Source organism: Protopterus annectens, chromosome 1.part0, assembly GCF_019279795.1.
Source record: "Protopterus annectens isolate FY-2018-M chromosome 1.part0, PAN1.0, whole genome shotgun sequence".
NCBI lineage: Eukaryota > Metazoa > Chordata > Ceratodontiformes > Protopteridae > Protopterus > Protopterus annectens.
The window spans coordinates 1,511,639,157-1,511,660,430 of record NC_056725.1 but is presented as its reverse complement, the minus strand read 5'-3'; the positions used below and the strand labels follow the sequence as shown (position 1 = coordinate 1,511,660,430).

Sequence of the window (21,274 nt, the reverse complement as noted above, 5' to 3'; positions counted from 1 at the left end):
TGTGGTTTTGCTCTTTAATTGTCAGAAGACTGTGCCTGAGTCTAGCTTAGGATGATATCTGCAGGCATCTACCTGTATCGGCCGTCTGCCTTACAGTTGTTGAGATATTTCGGAGTTTCCTTTGGATACACTGTATGTAGCTATAATTTGGATAGAAAAAAACAGGCACCAGAAGAATCGAAAAATTGCTTGGGATACTAGCTTAAACTAATGTCCATGTGGGATAAAAATATAACACCAGGACTCTTGCTAATGTGCCCCAAGAGCAGATACATTCCTTCCAAACAATATGAAACTACTACTACACTGCTTAGTGCTAGTCGGTCACTATCATCTTGCATGAAGAATACTGCCATGTATGTTAATGTAAGTAGCCTCCAAGGATCCATTGGTATTGCTTTTCATATATAAATCTCTGGTAAGGTCTAAAGTGGAATATGAAATATGAAGTACATTTACTATAAACACAGTGCATATGCATAGTATAATATGAATTCAGATTAGTTTTATGAAAAAGAACAGAGTGTGAAAAGTTTAGGTTATCAAGGCAGGTTAAAACTTTGAATTCATCAACAAAAGAGCTTATTTTCTGGCTCTGTAGCAGAAATTGATAAAGCCCAGATGACTTTAGACTGATGTTAAGGAAATTTAGATGCATAAATAAGAAATGTATCAGGTGAATAATAATCTGATGTTCATTGTGCATACAGCTGCAGTCATAACAGATGGGTTTTCCTGCCCGTCAGGCGGGTCCTCGGTCGGCCGAATTCCAAAGTCTTGGTCCGGCGTCGGTTGTCGTCGCTTCTTCCCTGACGTCAGTGCGACAGGGGTATAAAGGAACCAGCCGACGCCATTTTCTTCAGTCTTTCTTGCCGCACGGTGCCCGAAGCAGAAGCAGTTCGCAAGTGCCGGTCGGCCAGCTCCTGAAATTAGGAAAATTTTGAAACCAAAGTCTTCTTGAAAGCTAAGTACCCCGTTGGGGAAACTTTTCTTGCCTCAGACCGATGTCAGACAAAGTTAATAATTGTATTTCATGTGGGAAGCAAATACCGCATAAGGATTTCCATTCCCTCTGTATTCCTTGTTTAGGCCCAGACCACAACGTCTCGGTCTGTCGTTTTTGTGCTACATTCAACAAATGCACCATTAAGCGTTGGGCGGAGTTTGCCCAGCATTATTTTGGCAAAACATTTAACTATATTATGTCGTCGGATACTCCGACTCCAGTTTTGTCTAAAAAGCGCAAAGATAAGGACCGACACACGAGGTCCGCGGCCTCTACCGACACCACGCCAAAGCCGACTACACGTGGTCCAGTTCTCAGCGAGGCGCCTACGCAGCCCCTGACTACCGACGACACTTCATTGGCGGTGTCTCCTGTGCCCGAGGTCGCAGGCTCCTCGGCCCACACCCCGACTACAGATACCGAAGCCACTCTTGGCGTTGAATTTCAAAATGTGGACAGGTCTACCTCCTCTCAAGGTGTCTTCAGACCTTCCTCTTCTTTTTCCATCAAGGCTTTCACTAAGTCTAAAGCAGCCATGCATTCTAAGAGACAAGCTACACAGGGCCCATCTCCAGGCCCCATGCCTAAAAAACAGATGCTTAAAATGGCTGAGGATTTAATTACTTTTATCAGGGGTTCTCAACCCCCACCGGACAAAAGGCCCAGAGTGGAGGAAGAATCCCCCTCCTCTGATCAGAGCTCCATTATTTCAGAGCACTCTGATGATCAGGAACATTCTTACTCACCTTTTGAAGACTCTGATGCAGAGGAGTCCATTCCTTCTGTATCCCCCCCAGAGGATTACTCATTTGGGGAAACTTTGCATACCTTAAGGGAACACTTCCACTGGGAAGGCCAAGATTATTCAGATTCCAAGAAAAGGCTTAGGGAATTTCTCTTGCTACCTCAGCACAGGCCTCTGGCTATACCTCCTGTCTTGGACATCCTAGATGATGTTTACTTGGAGCCTGCCATAACCCGGATTCTCTACCTCCAGTCCCAGTCAAGCCTGACAGGTACTACAGGGTTCCTGACTCACACCAATTTCTATACAAAAGCCATGCTGCTGACCCAGAAACCATCTCACAGGGCCCCAAGGGAATTAAGGCCTCCACTGCTAAAAAATCCATTACCTTCCGAGAGAGATTCCAGATCCTTAGAAAGGTGGGGAAAAAAGGTATATACCTCGGCTACCTTAACCATGAGGGCCTTAAACTGTCAGTTGTATATGCTAAAATACCAACAGTTTTTGTTATCACAATTGAAAAGTAAAATGTCACAACCTGAACAACCAGACTTGAAGGAGTTGCAGGATTTGATGCATAGTGCAGAACAAGTGGGTAAGCATACCTTACAATGTGGTTTTGATGCTCTAGAGGCCTCATGTAGAGCTGCTGTTACAGGATCAGTCATACGTAGACATGCCTGGCTCAAGGAACAAACCTTGCCAGATCATGTCAAAGCTAAATTACTAGATGCCCCTCTACAAAAGGATGTATTATTTGGTGCTAATGCTGAGGAGGTATTAAGGAAAATGGAGGAAAAAGCTAAATCAATGCAAACTGTGAAAGATTTTCTACAGGTACAACCCCCACGTTTCAGTAGAAATTGGCCTTCCAAAAATTGGTCCTTTCCAGCCACGGACCAACCCCAAAGAGGTAGATACAGGCCCCCGAGGGGCAGAGGTCAATCCCAAGGATCGTTTAGAGGCAGACAATGGCAAGCTCCTACACAAAGAGGTGGTGAGGATAACTCGCAACCATTCAGAAAGCAAGCCCAATGACTTTCCCCTTTGCATGCCAAGCAAGACTCAAATGGCAGCACCCTTAGGAGGAAAACTGGCATTATTTTCAAAAAATTGGCATATTGTCACAAAAGACAAATGGATCCTGGACATTATAAACAGAGGCTACAGATTCCATTTTCACACCCTTCCAAAAATGAGAGGCATGCCAAACCTGCCACACAATCAAAGGGCAGAGGCACTAAGGCAAATTACAGATCTCATAGACATGAAAGCTATTCAAGAGGTACCTACGCACGAACAAGGTCAAGGTTTTTATTCCAGACTATTCCTGGTACCAAGGAAGGGAAAAGATTGGAGACCTATTTTGGACCTATCCATCCTAAACACATTTCTACTCGTACCAAAATTCAAGATGCTCACTCTACAGCAGCTTCTTCCCATGCTGGGCAAGGAGTCTTGGCTGGAAACATTGGACCTCAAGGAGGCATACCTGCATGTCCCAATCAGACAAAATTGCAGAAGATACCTCAGATTTCTTGCAGGTTCAACCCATTATCAATTCTCTGCATTGCCCTTTGGCTTATCTACTGCGCCCAGAGTATTCACGAAATGCATGGCATCAGTAATTGCCTACTGCAGACTTCAAGGGATACAAATATACCCCTATTTGGATGACTGCCTGATCCAAGCGGACAGCAAGCACATTCTTCTGAAACATCTGGCTTATGTAATAATGTTGTTGAACTCTCTGGGATACACAGTCAACAAAAAGAAATCAAGACTAATACCCTCTCGGAAAATAATTTTCCTGGGTGCCAACTTGGACACAAACACCCAGATGGCCTACCTCACGCCAGAGAAGCAGGGGCAACTAACTCAATACTTCACAGCACTAGCAAATTGCACCAGGCTGACTGCAAGGAAAATCCTGCAGGCTCTGGGATTCATGGCATCTTGCATCTTACTAATCCCATGTGCAAAGCTGCATATGAGGAAACTTCAATGGTACCTGAAAAACCTATGGTCTCAACACAGCCACAGTTTGGAAACAATAATACCACTAATTCCATGTCTTCAAAAGGAATTTCTGTGGTGGGCTCAAGCATGCCAAACAAACACAGGTCTTCCATTCAGCAAGCCTCAAGCAAATCAAGTCATCACAACAGATGCCACGGACTACGCCTGGGGGCGCACATGACAGATCGGTGCATTCAGGGCAAATGGTCCCAAAAAGAAAAGCAACTTCACATCAATCAAAAGGAAATGCTAGCAGTAATAAATGCTATTATAGCTTTCAAAGACCTTCTGCAACCAGGTCAACTCTTGATAAGAACGGACAACACCACAGTTATGTGGTACATAAACAAACAGGGAGGAACACATTCATACCCCCTATGCAGACTGGCCATGTCACTTTGGAACATGGCCATGGACTTACAAATCGAACTACAAGCACAGTACTTGCCAGGCAAGGAAAACACACTGGCAGACAACCTAAGCAGAAATATGACAGATCCACACGAATGGAAGGTGCATCCAAAAGTTTTTACAGAGATAATCCAAGCATGGGGAAGGCCAGACATAGATCTCTTTGCCTCCCACAAAAATCACCAATTGACAAAATTCTGCTCAAGGATTTTCCATCCAAAGGCCTGGAGAGTGGACGCTCTCTCTTTCAGTTGGACATCAATGACAGTTTATGCCTTCCCACCTCTTCCTCTGCTGCCCAAAGTTCTATTGAAAACCAGAGCAGACAGACCAAAGATGATTCTCATTGCTCTAGACTGGCCAAGACAACACTGGTACCCACTCCTGAGGAGCCTGACGCATTCCCCACCATGGACCCTGCCTCTAATGCCTCTTCTCCTGACTCAGCACACCTTCAAAACTCTTCACAGCCAGCTAAAAACACTCAATCTAGCCACATGGAAGATTCCTTAGCATCACAACAGACCCTACTCTCCAAGGAGGTGCAGGATGTCATTTTGGAGGCCAGAAGGCCGTCAACTAGAAAAGCTTACTCCGCAAAATGGAAACGGTTTTGTGTCTGAAATGAGAAAAAGGGCCAGGATCCTGGGAACCTGAATTTACCTCAAATACTACAGTATCTAGCTAAGCTGCTAAGCAGTGGACTGTCATTCTCCTCCATCAAAATCCATGCCTCAGCCATTTCTGCAGAATACAACACTGATCCACCCTTATTCTCTCACCCTCCCTTAAGACAGTTCCTCAGAGGGGCTAAGAATCTAAAACCCCCAAGGAAACAACCAATACCTGCTTGGGATCTCAATTTAATTCTGGAAAAACTGACCTTGCCTCCCTTTGAGCCAGCTGCCTCATCAGATTTGCAATATTTGTCCTGGAAAACAGCTTTCCTTCTGGCTATTACCTCAGCTCGTAGAGTTTCAGAACTACAAGCTCTCATGGCTGTGCAGCCTTTTATCATCTTCCATCAGGACAGAGTTTCCTTACGAACCAATCCGTCCTTTATGCCAAAAGTGGTATCCAGGGTAGCTTTGAATCAGGCCATACACTTACCTACCTTTTATCCTAATCCTCAAAACAAAGGGGAGAGATTACTACATTCCTTGGACATCCACAGACAACTGCGTTATTATGTGGACAGAACAAAGCCTTTCAGAAAATCAGAACAGCCCTTTGTGTCCTATGCTGTAGGAGCTCAAGGAAAGCCAATTTCCAAACAGACAATCTCAAAATGGATAGCCCACTGCATACGCTTTTGCTATTCTTTTCATGGCAAAACTGTACCTACAGGCATCAGATCTCACTCCACAAGGGCCACAGCTACCTCTGCAGCTTTCCTCAGAGGAGTTCCTACCAAAGATATTTTGGAAGCAGCCACTTGGAGTTCTGTGCATACCTTCTCCAAGCACTACCACCTACCATTATACTCCAAAAATAGAGCAGGCTTTGCCACTGCAGTCTTGCAGGGCATCCTGGCTCCTCCTAGTTCCACCTAGTGCCTACCACCCCTTTCTTAGCTTTGGGATTCTACCCATCTGTTATGACTGCAGCTGTATGCACGATGAACATAGTACAGTTTTGTACCTACCATAAATGTAGATGTTCGAGTGCTAATACAGCTGCAGTCCAAGTTTCCCTCCCTCCTTCCCCTCTTGGGACAGGCCTATTGGCTAACACCTCCTCATACATCCTGATTGGGGTATTCATTTATGGTGTATTTGCTCGCAACTACTGTATTTTGATTATATTGCATTGCTTTATTACACCAATTTATGTATTGCCTTCCTTCTGGGGGCACCTGACATCTGGGGCAAGAAAAACTGAAGAAAATGGCATCGGCTGGTTCCTTTATACCCCTGTCACACTGACGTCAGGGAAGAAGCGACGACAACCGATGCCGGACCTCGACTTTGGAATTCGGCCGACCGAGGACCCGCCTGACGGCAGGAGAACCCATCTGTTATGACTGCAGCTGTATTAGCACTCGAACATCTACATTTATGGTAGGTACAAAACTGTACTTTTTCTCTGGTCTTACAAAAAAGCTTCAAAAGTTTGTATGCATCAGCAAATTAAATGCATTGTACATTAGTTTATTAATTCTAATATGTGCAGCATTACATGAGCACGCACATGGTTCAACAGTTTCAACAGAAGCATGTTCTGTTATCAGAATACTATTCTGTGGGATGGTAGAATTATATTGCTTGATTTTGGGTCTTTTCTTCAAATTAGTGAAAATAAAGAGGATACATATTATATTTGAGTCCATTCTTTTAGTACCTTGCCATGTTAAATATGAACAGTTACCTGCTGGTTAACACACTATTTATACTATATTGCAGATGTAAATGATGAAATCCTTTCTGTGGCTGAAGAACTGATAATGAAGTCTAAATTTGTCCTAAAGATTATGCTGCCTTATTGGAATGCTGCTCTGATGGCATTTAAGCAACACAGGTGATTCTCTACTTTTAAAATGTGATTATTTTTTGAAAATTTATGTTAACAAAACAAAAAAATATAAGCACCTATTTTACGACTCCTTTGCTTGTCTTATAGTTTACTGAAACCAAGACTCAGTTTGATGGGCTAGATCTTATATTTATTAAGGTTTCAAAACTAAGTCTTAATTGTCATTTAAATGATAAAGTATTTGCTCAGATATTTCAGAATTTATCCTCTCTATATGGTGGGTGCAGAGCAGTGCATTGCTGTTGTCAAGTTTTTTATAACAATTTGTTATTCTTTTGCACTTGTGACCAAGGTTGTATGTGAAAGCTGAAGACTCTGTGTCACCTTATCTTGATACTTATAACAAACTTACCAGTTCTCCAGCAGGACTAGTAGACACAAATTTTATTTCCAGGTTAAGCACTTTCATCAAAGTAAAATTGACTTCCTCAGAACAATATACAAACAGTCATGTGGATTTAAATATGTTACAGTAATGCAGGATAGGTTAAAATCCCACCAATCAAACAAAAATCCCTTGAATAAATTAATACCCTAAAAGGCATACACTGTAAAAACTGAACAATCCAATAAAAACATTTCTATGAAAAAAATCACATTTTAAAATCATACCCTTTCTGCTCTTTCTTTTAAAGCAGGCAAGATAGATATAAAATCATTTAATCCTGGACATAAATTAGCTGCCAAACGAAGCTGCCACATCACTTCCCTTTTGTTTAAAGTGTTTTTCCAATTACCACCCCTGGGGTTTATTTCTATTGTATCCAATATCCCAAACTTGAATCCAGAAAAATTACTACATATTTTACTATGCCTGAATAAGGCATTAGTTTCTTTTGAATTCTTAATATCATACTCTGTGCAAGAAAAAAAATCAGGTTTCTACAGCTAACTCTTGTTTGGAGCGTTCGAATACCAGTGGAGTGGTATATTTTGGAAAGGATGTGTAGATTATACAGGTGAGTGCATCGGACTCATTATCTAACACTGGGAACAGCAAAACAGGGACTGTTTGTCATTCTGCCCCTAAGGCGAGGTTTGAAGCCGAAGTCGCGGCTTCTAATAGACAGGCTGGTCATTCTTTTGGTGTTTCCAGTTCACCAAAGACCTTAGGAGAGGTCATTCTAAATTACATGATTTTTTAAACAAAAACTTTAATTTTACAGCAGGCAACAACTGGGGCGAAAGTCACAGTGAGCCGAGAAGGAAACAAGACAAGAACTATACATCTATTAGAGACATGATCTTTGGGTTTGACAAAAAATTATACAAACTCAAGACTTTGCAGATGGAAATATTTTATTTTAGTAAATGTGTTAAGTTGAAGGTGGTTTCTCAGGGACTACGTGTTTTTAAATTCCCTTTTGGGGTATATTATGACATGGATATGGTGCAAGATTTTACCAACTTGTTTGATAAATGGGGTTTTGAACTGCTTAACAAAGTGTTGGTTTTTCAAGAACAAATGAAGGTTAAATTATTTAAAGAAGTGGAAATACTTAGCAAGGACATTTTGGAAGACTTACTATTTCCTCAATATGAGGAATTGTATTCTAAAGTTCTTGAGAGAGTTGAAAAAAGTGTAATATACAATTTCAGAAAAAGAAAAGGAAGCTCAACAGGGATGTTCAACAGTATAAATCTAAAACAGTATACCCCACAGACAGGCTTTTTATTGATAGTTATAGCCAGAAAATTGTGCCAGGGAGTTTCAATTACCAAGGAGGTGGATGTTATTCAGAAGGTTATTCAGAAGCTACTGGTAATGGGACCCCCTTTGAACAACCATTTAATGATGGTTTTCATGTAGAAGAGGATTTTCCCACCCTACGACGCTCAGAAAGAATAGCGAACAGACAACCAGAAGTCCAACATTATTACAATTCCGATTACCCCGCGCGCAGGGGTCAGTACCACAAGGGGAGAGGCAGGGGCAGGTATTAGATGCGAACTCTTTCCATTCTGATATTATTTGTAGCTCTAAAGGATTCAATATTTACAGCTATACAGATAGAGTTATTTCTGAAGAATATTTTTCACTTTTCTCTAAAGGGTTTAAATTTGTTCCTGCTAGGATACCAGATATAGCAGAAGTTTTGCTTGATATTCACATGTTTACTAGGAAAATAAATTTTCGATTATTGTTTCCTGGTAACAATACTGATAGTATTGGGCATAAATCTACGGCCTTGAGAAAAAATAGTGTGTTCAGTCCTCCCTTACACCCTTTGGTAGCTAGTTTTGAGAATGTGGTTAAACAAGAGTTGCATCAACTTTGGGCTAACAACAAGAAGGTATTTTTTAACCTGAGTTCCAAAGAGAAAGAATTACTTTTTTCTTTAAAACACAATAGAAGTATTCATATAATAACCCCAGATAAGGGAGGGTGGATTGTAATTTTTGACAGTGAAGATTATAAAAACCTTATCCAAGCTATTTTGTTTCAGGAGGAGAGCTATTTGCAGGTATCCAAGGATCAGATTAATATTTCTTATCAGCATATTGATGGGTTTTTGGAAGAATATGTATTAGAACAAAGGATTAGTCAGGAAGTCCATTCTTTTTTATTAAATCATTTTCCCAAGGTACCTAGTATGTTTGGCATCCCTAAGATCCACAAAGAAGTTTTGTCACCCCCATTCAGGCCTATTGTGGCAGCAGGGGGATCTAAAACACACAATTTGGCATTGTTTGTGGACCAGATGGTCAAGCACGTAGTTGAGGGTATGTCACATCTTGTTAAAGATTCTTGGGATTTTTTGGGACAGATTAAGCAGGATTTATGGAATCCTGATCTGATTTTTTTTGACAATAGATGTGCAAGATTTATTCTCCTGTATTCCTAGGGAGGAAAGTTTAGATTATTTTGAAAAAATGTTGTTTGATCATTCTAGATTATCTTCAGAGCGTGTGCAGCTTGTTTGTGAAATTATGGCCTTGAATTTAGATAATAATTATATTTTTTTCGAAGGGCAATACTTCCAACAAATAAAGGGAGTTGCTATGGGGGCAGCCTGTGCCCCTGTGTATGCAAATATTGTTTTACTAGGGTGGGAGAAGGAATTTATTTTCAAAAGCAGGTTCTACTTGGATATTTTGTTTTACAGTAGGTACCTGGACGATATTTTTATTTTATGGAAGGGTACCAAAGAAAGTATTGCTGGTTTTATTGAATATCTAAACAGCACCACTCATTATTTGAAATTTACTTATGAATGTAATGAGAAAGAAATCCATTATTTGGATACCACTATTATTAAGGATGTATGCTGTTTCAGATCTAAAGTGTATAGAAAGAAAACTTTTTGTAAGTCTTATCTCCATTTTCAAAGTCACCACCCACTATACCAGAAAAAAAGTATTCTTAAGGGACAGGCGATTAGAATTTCTAGAATGACTTCTCATTTTGAGGATGTCATTAAAGAATTCAGCAACCTCAAGAATATGTTTTTGTAGAGAGATTATCCACTGGAATTTGTGGAGGATATTTTACAAGAGATTTTGAGAGAGTGGGGTTCGAAATATCAACCTTTGTTAGGTAGAGGTCTTTCTAAAACAAAAAATAATGAAAGAACAGAGAGTTCTTCCTACAATTTCTCCCAGTCATGTGTGGTACAATACAGTTCACATTATAATGATATAAGGAACATCCTTTGCAAGAATTGGAATATTTTTAGGGGTGAGCCTAATATTTTACAAGCAGTAGGTGAAAAACCTATTTTCTGTACTAAAGTGGGTCGCAACTTGAAACTTACCTTGGAGGGTAATACGAACAACAGTAGTGTAAAATCAAATGAATTTACCAAAGCCTGTGGTTGTTGTACACAGTGTAGATTTATTTTGTCAGTTGTTAGTTTCAAACTTGACAATACAAACCAAGGCACAGTATTTTTTAAAAAGGGTAATTGTCACACTAGTAAATTAGTTTATTTGGCTAAGTGTAATTCCTGCCCGGGGTTTTATGTTGGGAAAACTGAGAGGGCTCTCAGGTCCAGGATATATGAACATTTATATGATATTAAGAATTCAAAAGAAACTAATGCCTTATTCAGGCATAGTAAAATATGTAGTAATTTTTCTGGATTCAAGATTGGGATATTGGATGCAATAGAAATAAACCCCAGGGGTGGTAATTGGAAAAACACTTTAAACAAAAGGGAATTGATGTCTCAGCTTCGTTTGGCAGCTAATTTATGTCCAGGATTAAATGATTTTATATCTATCTTGCCTGCTTTAAAAGAAAGAGCAAAAGGGTTTGATTTTAAAATGTGATTTTTTTTCATAGAAATGTTTTTATTGGATTGTTCAGTTTTTACAGTGTATGTCTTTTAGGGTATTAATTCATTCAAGGGATATTTGTTTTGATTGGTGGGATTTTAACCTATCCTGTGTTACTGTAACATATTTAAATCCACATGACTGTTTAAATATTGTTCTGATGAAGTAAATTTTACTTTGATGAAAGTGCTTAACCTGGAAATAAAATTTGTGTCTACTAGTCCTGCTGGTGAACTTGTTGGCTTTTTGGTTTCTTTTTTCACCAGTTCGCTACAATATTTTTGGTTTTACTTATAACAAACTTCCCATTTCATCGATGTGTTTTTGTATTAAAAGTCAAATCAGTTATTCTTTGAGAAGAAGATTCTGCTGCATTTCTAGATCCAATAATTTATTTGCTTTTTCATTTTTTTTAAGAAAAAAAAGACTGTTTGTGGCAGTTATCTAGTTCCATATTCTTTGAAAGGGCAGACTCAGAAATCAGTAATTTTAGATTACTGTTGATTGCTAAGATTCTATATAAAGGTTTATCTTTTTTCTTGGCCTATACTGACTATTACTAATAGCTTTTACGGTGGCATTGACGAAAAGGCAGGAGTCAGAGCTGGATGTGGCAGAGTTAAAGATGTTAAGATTTGCACTGGGTGTGACTAGGATGGACAGGATTAGGAATCAGTATATTAGAGGGTCAGCTCAGGTTGGACAGTTTGGAGACAAAGCAAGAGAGGCGAGATTGCGTTGGTTTGGACATGTGCTGAGGAGGGATGCTGGGTATATTGGGAAAAGGATGCTAAGGATGGAGCTGCCAGGTAAGAGGAAAAGAGGAAGGCCTAAGATAAGGTTTATGGATGTGAGGAGAGAGGACATGCAGGCGGTTGGTGTGAAAGAGCATGATGCAGAGGACAGGAAGAAATGGAAACAGAAGATCCGCTGTGGTGATCCCTAATGGGAACAGCCGAAAGAAGATGATGACTAATAGCTTTTACAATTTTCCTTGCTTTCACTTACATAGGTATTTCTACATGACTTAAGTAAGTAAGCAGAAACAAAAAGGAAAAGTTCTTCATGGATAAGATATTGTATTGGTTGCTTACTGACAGAAACAGGTTTTTATAAAACTTCATTCATAAGTGTACAGTTTTACAAAATTGAGAAAGTAATACAGCATCCTAAAAAGTAATTCAAGAGAGTAATAGAAAACCTGAAAAAGGAAAACCTTCAAATGAAAAAAGCAAATAAAAAGAATATGCAAATCAATGCGGCCATATAATGTATCTTTGCAGATTATTAGCGCATAAGTTCCTAAACTAATAAATAACTTAAATATAATGTTGTTGTTTGTCTTTCGGCTTTTTCCCGGTTAGGGGTCGCCACAGTGGAACTCTGGTCCGCTAATGATTGGCAGTAGATTTTTATGGTGCCGAGTTGCCAGCTCGACGCCCAACCTTCACTGAAGGCACTTCCATTCACGCATGTCTTTCGGAATGCCACTCGACCGCGAGGAGGACATGCAAACTCCACACAGAAGGCACTCCCTGCACTCTAGCCGAGAATCGAACGGGAGAACCTCTTGCTGTGAGGCAATAATGCTACCGCTGCACCACCGCGGATCTAAATAACTTAAATATAATGAATACCATTAATTTAATTTAACATATGGTTATATTGATACTTCCAGTTATTCAAAATAAATCTTATAGTTATCATAGTTGCCAAAGAAGTCTTACTATGAACATATCAGAGTAAATTATTTACCATACCAAGTAATAAGATTTTAGGTGAAAAAGAAATCTTAATATTAATCATAACAGTAATCCATTTATTGTTTTTCTGCAGTGCTCATAAACATGGGGGCAAGCCCACCAACAATGAGAATCATTACAATGTGAACATTTTGGATTGTCTTTAGAATTAATGTATGTATAAGGCATACCAGTAGACTCCTATACTGAATGAACAGATTTCTTGCAGAGATGCAAGATATTTTAATATTCGTAATAAATAAATCCATGTTTCACTATTAAAAACAGAATGTAAAGCAGCTTGTCATTTAGATTTGACAGGAAACATCTTAATTATATTCTCTTTATAAATTACTATAGACATTTTACATCTGCTGTTTTCTGAGCCAGAAACTAGCAACGAAGCCTTCCTACACAAATAGCCTGATTATAATTAATGTTTTCCTAAACAGTTTTGTTCATATCCTTTCCAAATTATACTTGTGTATTTTATGGTAATGCGCAGGGACTAAAGCTGGAGGTGTCTCTGTTTACATCAAAAATAAATATACTTAAGGGCTGGTCATGTTCTAATCACCATAGGCAAAATCCAGTAGCTTCCTTACAAGCTATAGGCCCCTCTATGACCCAGGAAAACCCATGCCATGTATTTAAACTTATTAGCAACCCTAGCCATCCAACCTGCTACCATATTTGTGGGTGACTTTAATTACCACACTGTTAACTAGGAATCCTGTATGACACCAAACCTACGGGCACAGAGATTCCTGGATTTTGTAAACACAAACTCCCCGGACCAGATAGTAAGTACACCAACAAGGGGTGCAACCATACTGGATCTGGTCCTCACTAATATGGGAGAGTGCTGCACACCCCCTACTGTAATGTTTTCCCTGGTAAAGTCAGACCACAAAATGGTCTCCTTTGAAGTAAAAATAAAACCTGGACCCCCAGCTAAACCTGGAATATTCAGGAACTACTCTAAGGCTAACCTCCTGCTATTAAGTGATAACCTGGCAAAATTTCAAGCCTTAGTAAACCCTGAGAACACAGCTGCCTATGCAGAACTATTCACAGAAACCCTGTGCAAGCATGTTAATAGCTGCATAGAGACAACTGTACCCAACAGGAAGAAGTACAAAACTAACTCAAAAAAACAAACCACCATGGTGGAATCACAAAATCAATAGGCTGTATAACAGAAGGAAGAAAATCATGGCAAAAAGCAGGAGGTGCAGCACCGAGCAGGATAAAAGCACTCCCATGAAATTAAACAAAAAAACAAATATAGCCTACCAAAGCCAAATTTGAGATAAGTTTGGCCTCCCAGGCCAAGGACAATCGCAAAGCATTCGTTAGATATATCAGCAACCTCATAGGCAATAGACAATTGTGTGCAGAGCTCATTGTAAATTGGGCCACCTATAATGAGCCAGAAGGTATAGCAAACCACCTGGCTGACAAATTCAGCTCCACCTTTTTACCCCTCTTTCCTCCTCAACCTACCCTCAGGAAATACCATCAAATATAACTCCCCCTACTGTCACTAAGGAACAGGTCCTTAATGCTGCTTGTAAGACCAAGAACACTGCATCAGTGGGCCCAGACAGTATCCTAGGATACCTTCTAAATAGCTTGAAACATAACCTATCAGGGCCTCTGGAATTACTATTTTAACTGTAGCCTCCAAACAGGCTTTGTGTCTCATGAATGGAGAACAGCAACAGTCATCCCTCTGCACAAAGGTGGGCCATCTACAGACCCTGGAAACTACAGACCCATAAGTCTCACTAGTCTTATATGTAAAGCCATGGAAAGAATTATCATGGAAATAATCAACAGAGCTATAGTAAATCTCCAGACACTGGATCTAAGCCAGTTTGTTTCTTCAAGGGCAGATCATGCCTACTCAGCCTGGTGGACTTCTTTGAGAAGGTAATCAAAGCAATGAATGAGGGAAAAATTGTTCACACTGCCTACCTTGACTTGGCCAAGGCATTTGACATAATACCCCACTCAGGCATTGTTAACAAACTCCAGAGGTTAGGTACAAACTGGTATGTCACCCGCTGGAGAGCCAGCTGGCTCACAGACAGGACCCAGAAAGTTAGAATTGGGGAGTCCACCTATACAAAGAGCCCAGTCACAAGTGGAGTCCCTCAGTGATCAGTCCTTATAAAGTCAAGGCCAATGTCAGTGGTCTCTGGCTGACTAAATTTGCAGATGATTGCAAATTAGGAGCTGTCACTGAATCTCACACTGACACAAATGTTCTTCAGGAGGGGCTGACACAGACAAACAACTGGTGTCTGATCCATGGACTAAAACTGTGTCAGAGCCATGGACTAAAACTAAAGGCAAAGAAATGCATAATAGTATCCTTTGGGAAGTCATCCACCCAGGGTAACTATCAAATTGACAACACACCCCTTAGAGTTGATCCAGTAGTCAGGGACACACAGAGATAGTAATCTAGCCTTTGACCATCACTTGTCTACAGTAGTGAGGAAATCATTCTGTGTTGCTCAGCTTATAAGTAAAGGTATGGCATCTAAGTCCAAGGAAGTCTTTGTTCTACTGTATTCAGCATTCATCAGACCTATCATTGAATACAATGCCCCCTTTGTTATGTACCTAACCAGGCATATCCAACAATTGGAATGTCCACAGAGGTTCCTCTCTAAATGAAGAGAGGGCATAAGTAAAATGTCCTATGCACACCGCTTGAAGGCCCTATCCCTGTATTCTGTCTCTTGCAGGCTTTTTAGGGGTTATCTATGCCTGGCATGCAGAGCATTGTCATACCCCACTCTGATGGACCTGTGCATATCCACAAAACAAAAAGCACCAGAATTACCCGTTCTAAAGACTTAAACCTTGCCTGTGATATACATAAGACTTGCTGGAGAGACAGGTATGTATCCCAGAGATTACCCCATCTATGGAGCAGACACCTGTCCATGCGAAGTAGAGTTCCTCACTAACTCAATTCAAGTGTAACTCGAACAGTTGGATGTGGAACAGGAAATTCATCCCTGGTTTGGCACTTAGGTCTCTAATGGACACAGGCAGCCTGTAAATCCATCCATACTTGGCTTCGCTGAAAATGGTTATTACCCAGGCAGACTTTCTCAGTAAACAAAAACAAATAAATAAACAATTTTCCAATTGGGTATGTTCAAAATTTGTATTAAGTAAAGGTGCTTTGTATTGAATAAAGGTGTGTGCATGTGTATGTGTATATATGCATATATATATATATATATATATATATATATATATATATACATATACACACGTGTGTGTAAGCAAAATAATCTGTCATTACCTTTTCAGTGTCTTCATCTCTTGAAAATTACATAAAACCCTTTGGGTATATTTTAAGAGTTTTATATTGTTCTTTGTGGCAGGTCTTCTACAGTGAGAGGCTAAAAGTTTACCAATTGTGTCATTATACAAATATGCATTTTTAAATTGTGACTTAGACTGAAATGTATTGAATTAACATTCATGTTTCATTCATTCTTCTATAATTTTTTTCCATACATCTATATATTTATCATTACTCATAGACACTAAATAATTTAATTTGCCCCAAAAAATATTTAACTCACAAATTTTAAACTGGAAATTTTCATTAAAGTATATACTAATGCTAACTAATTGTCCTGAAATGTACTCTTAAAAGTATCCCATGTGAATCTCTATGAGACACATGATTCTTTGTTTATAATCCAGTACTCTTTTTAGTCCACTGATAACCACATTTAAGTTAGCATTTGCAAACCAATCTGCATTCAGTTTTCTGTTGATTAAATACTATATGATGGCTTACTTAAGCAATAGAAACAAACAGCATTCTGATCCATTAAGGAAAATATATTATTTTAAATATCTTATCTTATTATCAGATCTTGCGAAACAAGAAAAAAGTTAATTCTAGAGCACAGCTTGAACACATGCATAATATGTGTAAGTTATTTCTCATTAGGATTTTTAACCCTCCAACAATCACATAAAGCTTCCTGTATTAAATAAAATGTTAATTATTTTTTTATTTAAAATTTGATATGACTGTTTTGCCAGCAAAGTGATTTAGTTAAGTTCATGATTAAGAATAGCTTTCCAATCACCTCTTATAATAATAGTGATATTATTCAATTTTTACAATCTAAAAAGGATTGTTATAATTTAAAAGGACCACAGATAGACATCAGAGTTATTGTTTTTAAAATTAATCTTATGGAACTAGTGACATGTTTTTTGAGACCCATTTAGTATTGTAATATTTTCCACTACAAGCGTTTTTAATTAATATTGCTACATGTACTGATTTTGCCAAACCGTAATTGTTAATTTTTTTAAATCTATTTGTGTTTTGTGCATAGATACAGATATTGATTATCACTTATTGGAGTCTTTTCTAATAAAAAATCATTTTTAATAAAGTTTATAATTGTCCTCAATTTTCAGAAAATATGTGCGGCATTAATATTCAAAGACATGATTTTAATATTCTTCAAAACAAAATTGATTTTCTCTACCTTTATCATTGGACTTCTGACCAAAGGATAGGCATCTTCTACATTTCTCTGCACAAAGAAAAGAGAAAGTGATAAAAAAGAAGAAAGCAAAGGGTTCATTGAATATTCCTCAAAAGTCTGAAGTAAATAAAAACTTATGATCCAGCTGGGAGGAAGGGAATCTCAGTGGGCTATCTAGGATAGTGACTTAGAGTATACCAAGTATTTCAAGTTCTATTCTGGTTTCTCTTTCATTTTAAAAACAAATGAAGCGATGTTCCAAATCACTTTTAAATTTTGCCTGAAATACAAAAAAAAAAAAAAGACTTAATTTGCTTGTGCCATAATTGCTGTCAAATATTTGAAAAGAATAAAATAATTTGCATTGCTTAATCACTTCAGTAGGCAGGTTGGAAGTAAATTGAAAAAGCACCATCTGGATAATACTTTAGTTCTTTTATTATATACATTGGCTGAGCAACGATGGTGGTCTTATTCTCTGTTTGTAGGTGCCTTCACTTTTAGAACCGTGCCAGTTTTATTTCAGGACTTTATCTACACCAGTTGTAATGCCGCATGCATCTGGAACATTCATAATTCTAAGATTTTTCCTGCACATCAGTATTTCAAACTCATTTATTTTATTATTTAATGAAAGCTGCTTCTCAACAACAGTAACCATTTTATCATTAAGTATACTAATATTGTGCTTGTTTGAAGCTGATGTTTCATCTCTAGCAGTTAATCATTTTGAACTTTTTGTTACTCTTCAGGTTTCTAAGTTTGTTGCATTTGTGCAATCTGATTAACAGCAAGTTCCAGTTTCTTTAACTTGCCACAAATGTATTGCACTTTTATCTGTAAGAGATTTAAAAGAACCTAGCACCATAGCATTAAAAGCCATTGTGTCCTTAGCTGCTGATTCTTTAGATATGGAATTGCGAGGCAGAGAAGGAGATTCAGAAGATAATGTGGTATTCATATGTGCATTTATAGTGCTTTCAATTCTGCTAATGTCTCTTTATCAGAAATACTTTTAGCTGCACGATCGTGTTTTTCACCCACATCATCATTTATAAATAAAGTGGTAACACTGTCTGCTCTACTAGTTTCCAGATTAAAGTTAACTACTTAGTGTGTGTTTTCATCGTTTTTGCAGTATTGGACTTAGTGTATTTCTTGTTTACCACATTATTTTCAGAGCATAATTTTATTAAAATATGAATATCTCTAGGCACTGGCAGAGTACCTCAATTAAAATGGAGAGATTTTTCTGCAGAAAAAGATGGGCTAGCATTTTTTCTCCTGCTTCTTGACATGCCTGCCAGAATCACACTCAGGTCTGGATGTACATATTACTCATCACACCTACCACATGTTCTCTCTACTGACTGAAACAGGTCTTTGCACCAAATAAGTTACTTGATTTCTGATGCATTTCCGATGACAAGGCTAATCCTAACTAGTATATTAATGTGTCGTTTTTATACTGAATATTCCTACTTCTTGAAAAAGATCCCATGTTCTCCTGTGTTGTCTGGGTAGTGAAAAGGAGAAGCAGCAACCTCTTTTGGAGTATGAATGCATGTCTGTGGGAATTTTCAGCATTTTTGGGAAGGAGGCACATTGTCCACCTTGTTCAGCATTATACTGACTAATACTGGAAGTTGAATGCACATTGTAGAGCTAAGCCATTTCCTTCTGTGCACCTTTCTGCTGCATACAGCAGCTGACTGTAGTAGCTTTGTATGCACAATACATAAAATAGTGAAAAGTATTGTTCTGAAATAATTGCAATGCTAAATAAAGCTTTACTAATCTCATAATACTGGCAGAAATTTCAGGTATGTGATGCCATTGCATCCTTCAGTGCAGTATAACATGCAGTCAACCTCTGGTTGATTAATTTGCGATAACTAATATTTAAGTATTCGTGCTTTTTTAGTGATCTGGAACGTTTAATATTTCAGTGGCCATGTTTTCTCAATAAACTTTTGGCCAAACAGTTAGACTTTTGTGCCTTTCAGGCCAAGCTAACTATCCCAAGAAGTACATGAGATGCAGCCCAGTTTGCAGGGAGTATCTGCTGCGAAATGTGTGCTGGACCAGCCCTACTGCCGTTGACATCCCTCTGCAGATGCTTACTACATATACAATAGATAATGCCATTCTTCTGATTATGCAGAATAGCATTCGTTTTCTGAGCATTTAACAAGTATAGATTATACATAGCTGTTTTAAATTATGAAATGTAACATAATTATCAGTTTAGTATAATATTTATTATTTAAAGGGTGCAGCCATTGACACTTTTCTTGTCCTTCCTGAGTCTCTTGTCAGTTTTTGTCATATGCTGTGTCTCCTCACTTGCAGCTAGATAAGTTGGCAAAGCTCAAAAAGTGCCCTAGGCATGCTTGCATGTGATTGTGCTTTGACATCTTGTGCAGGTGTGTTTTCTGCCTTACCCTTTGTTGCTCCAACTCCTTGTGACCCTGAACTGTATAAACCAAGTACTGAAGATGGGTAGATGGATGGATATTTGCTGACAGGGACTCTGCATATATGCATATTTCTGTCTGTACTACTGATTTATTTATTTATTTGCTGTTGTTTAACCAGGATAGTCCATTGGGCCCAAAGAACCCATTTTCAATGGAGTCCTGGGGAGAAAAGCTCCACATACAGATTATACAAAGATTATGTTACACAATACATAAAATACAAAGATTAATTTCAATACATAGATTATATAGAGAAAAACATAAGTATCAAACAAAACAAGTAATAGAGGTGAAATATAAAAACAAATAGTATTGTGTTTTTTTTTTTTTTTTTAATTACTTGGTACAAGTGAGAAGTTGAATGGTGGAAGCAAGCATGAATTTGCTAGCTGGGAATGGAAAAAGAAAGAGGAGTAGTGGTGGAAGTAGGGTAGGTTATGAAGGATGTGAGCAGGAGCATTCCCATGAGGATGTTAGATGAGAGTGTAGTAATTTTTTAAAGTGTGGGAGGCTAGCAATTGTACGGATGGATGGGGGAAGGGAGTTCCATTGGTGTGCTAGTGAGAAGGAAAGGAGGTATATGGGTCTATAGACCTCTATGAGGTTTTGATTGTTAGATCTTAGAAGTCTTTGTGTTTGATGCATTTTAAAGGTAGTTGAAAGAGAGGGACAGAGTGCTGGCTGGAAGATGAGTTTATGTGCATAGGTGAGTTGAGTGTAGGAGAGGTAGTGGGGTAGCTCTAGCCAGTTGAGTTTTTGGAGAGGTTCACAGTGATGGGTAGATGATTTGCTGCTGGTTGCAAATCTGGCTATTTTATTGTAGCAAGATGATAGTTTGGATTTCAGAGACGATTGTAGGTTTGTTAGAAGAGGGGCGCCATAGAGAAGGGAGGGAAGGAGAAATGTGGTAGCGAGGGTAATTTTGGTAGTAGAGGTGAGGAACCGATGGTGGCGGTAGAGCATGCCTAGTTTTTGATGTTTTTTTTTTATATTTAGGAGTAGATGGGAGTTGAATTTCAGCTTGTCATCAATTTGAATCCCGAGTAGTTTGGCTTCAGATACCAGCTCGAGACATGTATTGTTCTGGCTGGTGATGGAGAATAAATTTCTGTCAAAGTTATTAGTTATTAGTTTTGGAGGGGGAGAATATCATAAGCTTGGTTTTAGCAGCATTGAGTGCAAGGTGGTTCTCTTTCATCCATTGTTCTGTGGTGGAGAAGGCATCTTGAGTTAGTTTTAAGAGAGTTGGGATGGATGGGGCAGCACAGATGATAGTGGAGTCATCAGCATATTGAATAATATTTGCAAGGGGGATAGAGCGGAAAAAGTCATTAATGAAAATATTGAAGAGGAGGGGGCCCAGAATAGAGCCTTGTGGGACACCTGTGGGTGTGTCAAGGAAGGAGGAGGTGGCTTTTTTCCACTTGACAGCTTGTTGCCGATTGGAGAGATAGCTAGTAAACCAACAGAGGGAAGAGGGAGAAAGGTTTAGGTTAGAAAGCTTAGAGAGATCAAGG

General features: G+C 38.7%; 1 protein-coding gene across 3 annotated transcripts in view; it reads left to right on the top strand.

The window, feature by feature from the left end:
• ERMARD (ER membrane associated RNA degradation) overlaps nt 1-21,274 on the top strand; it is a 1,319,361-nt gene that overhangs the window by 540,095 nt on the left and 757,992 nt on the right. For all 3 annotated transcript variants that reach the window (XM_044067775.1, XM_044067770.1, XM_044067782.1), the window contains one exon: nt 6,584-6,698. In XM_044067775.1, coding sequence (XP_043923710.1) covers nt 6,584-6,698 — 115 coding nt within the window. The remainder of the gene's footprint in view (nt 1-6,583; nt 6,699-21,274) is intronic.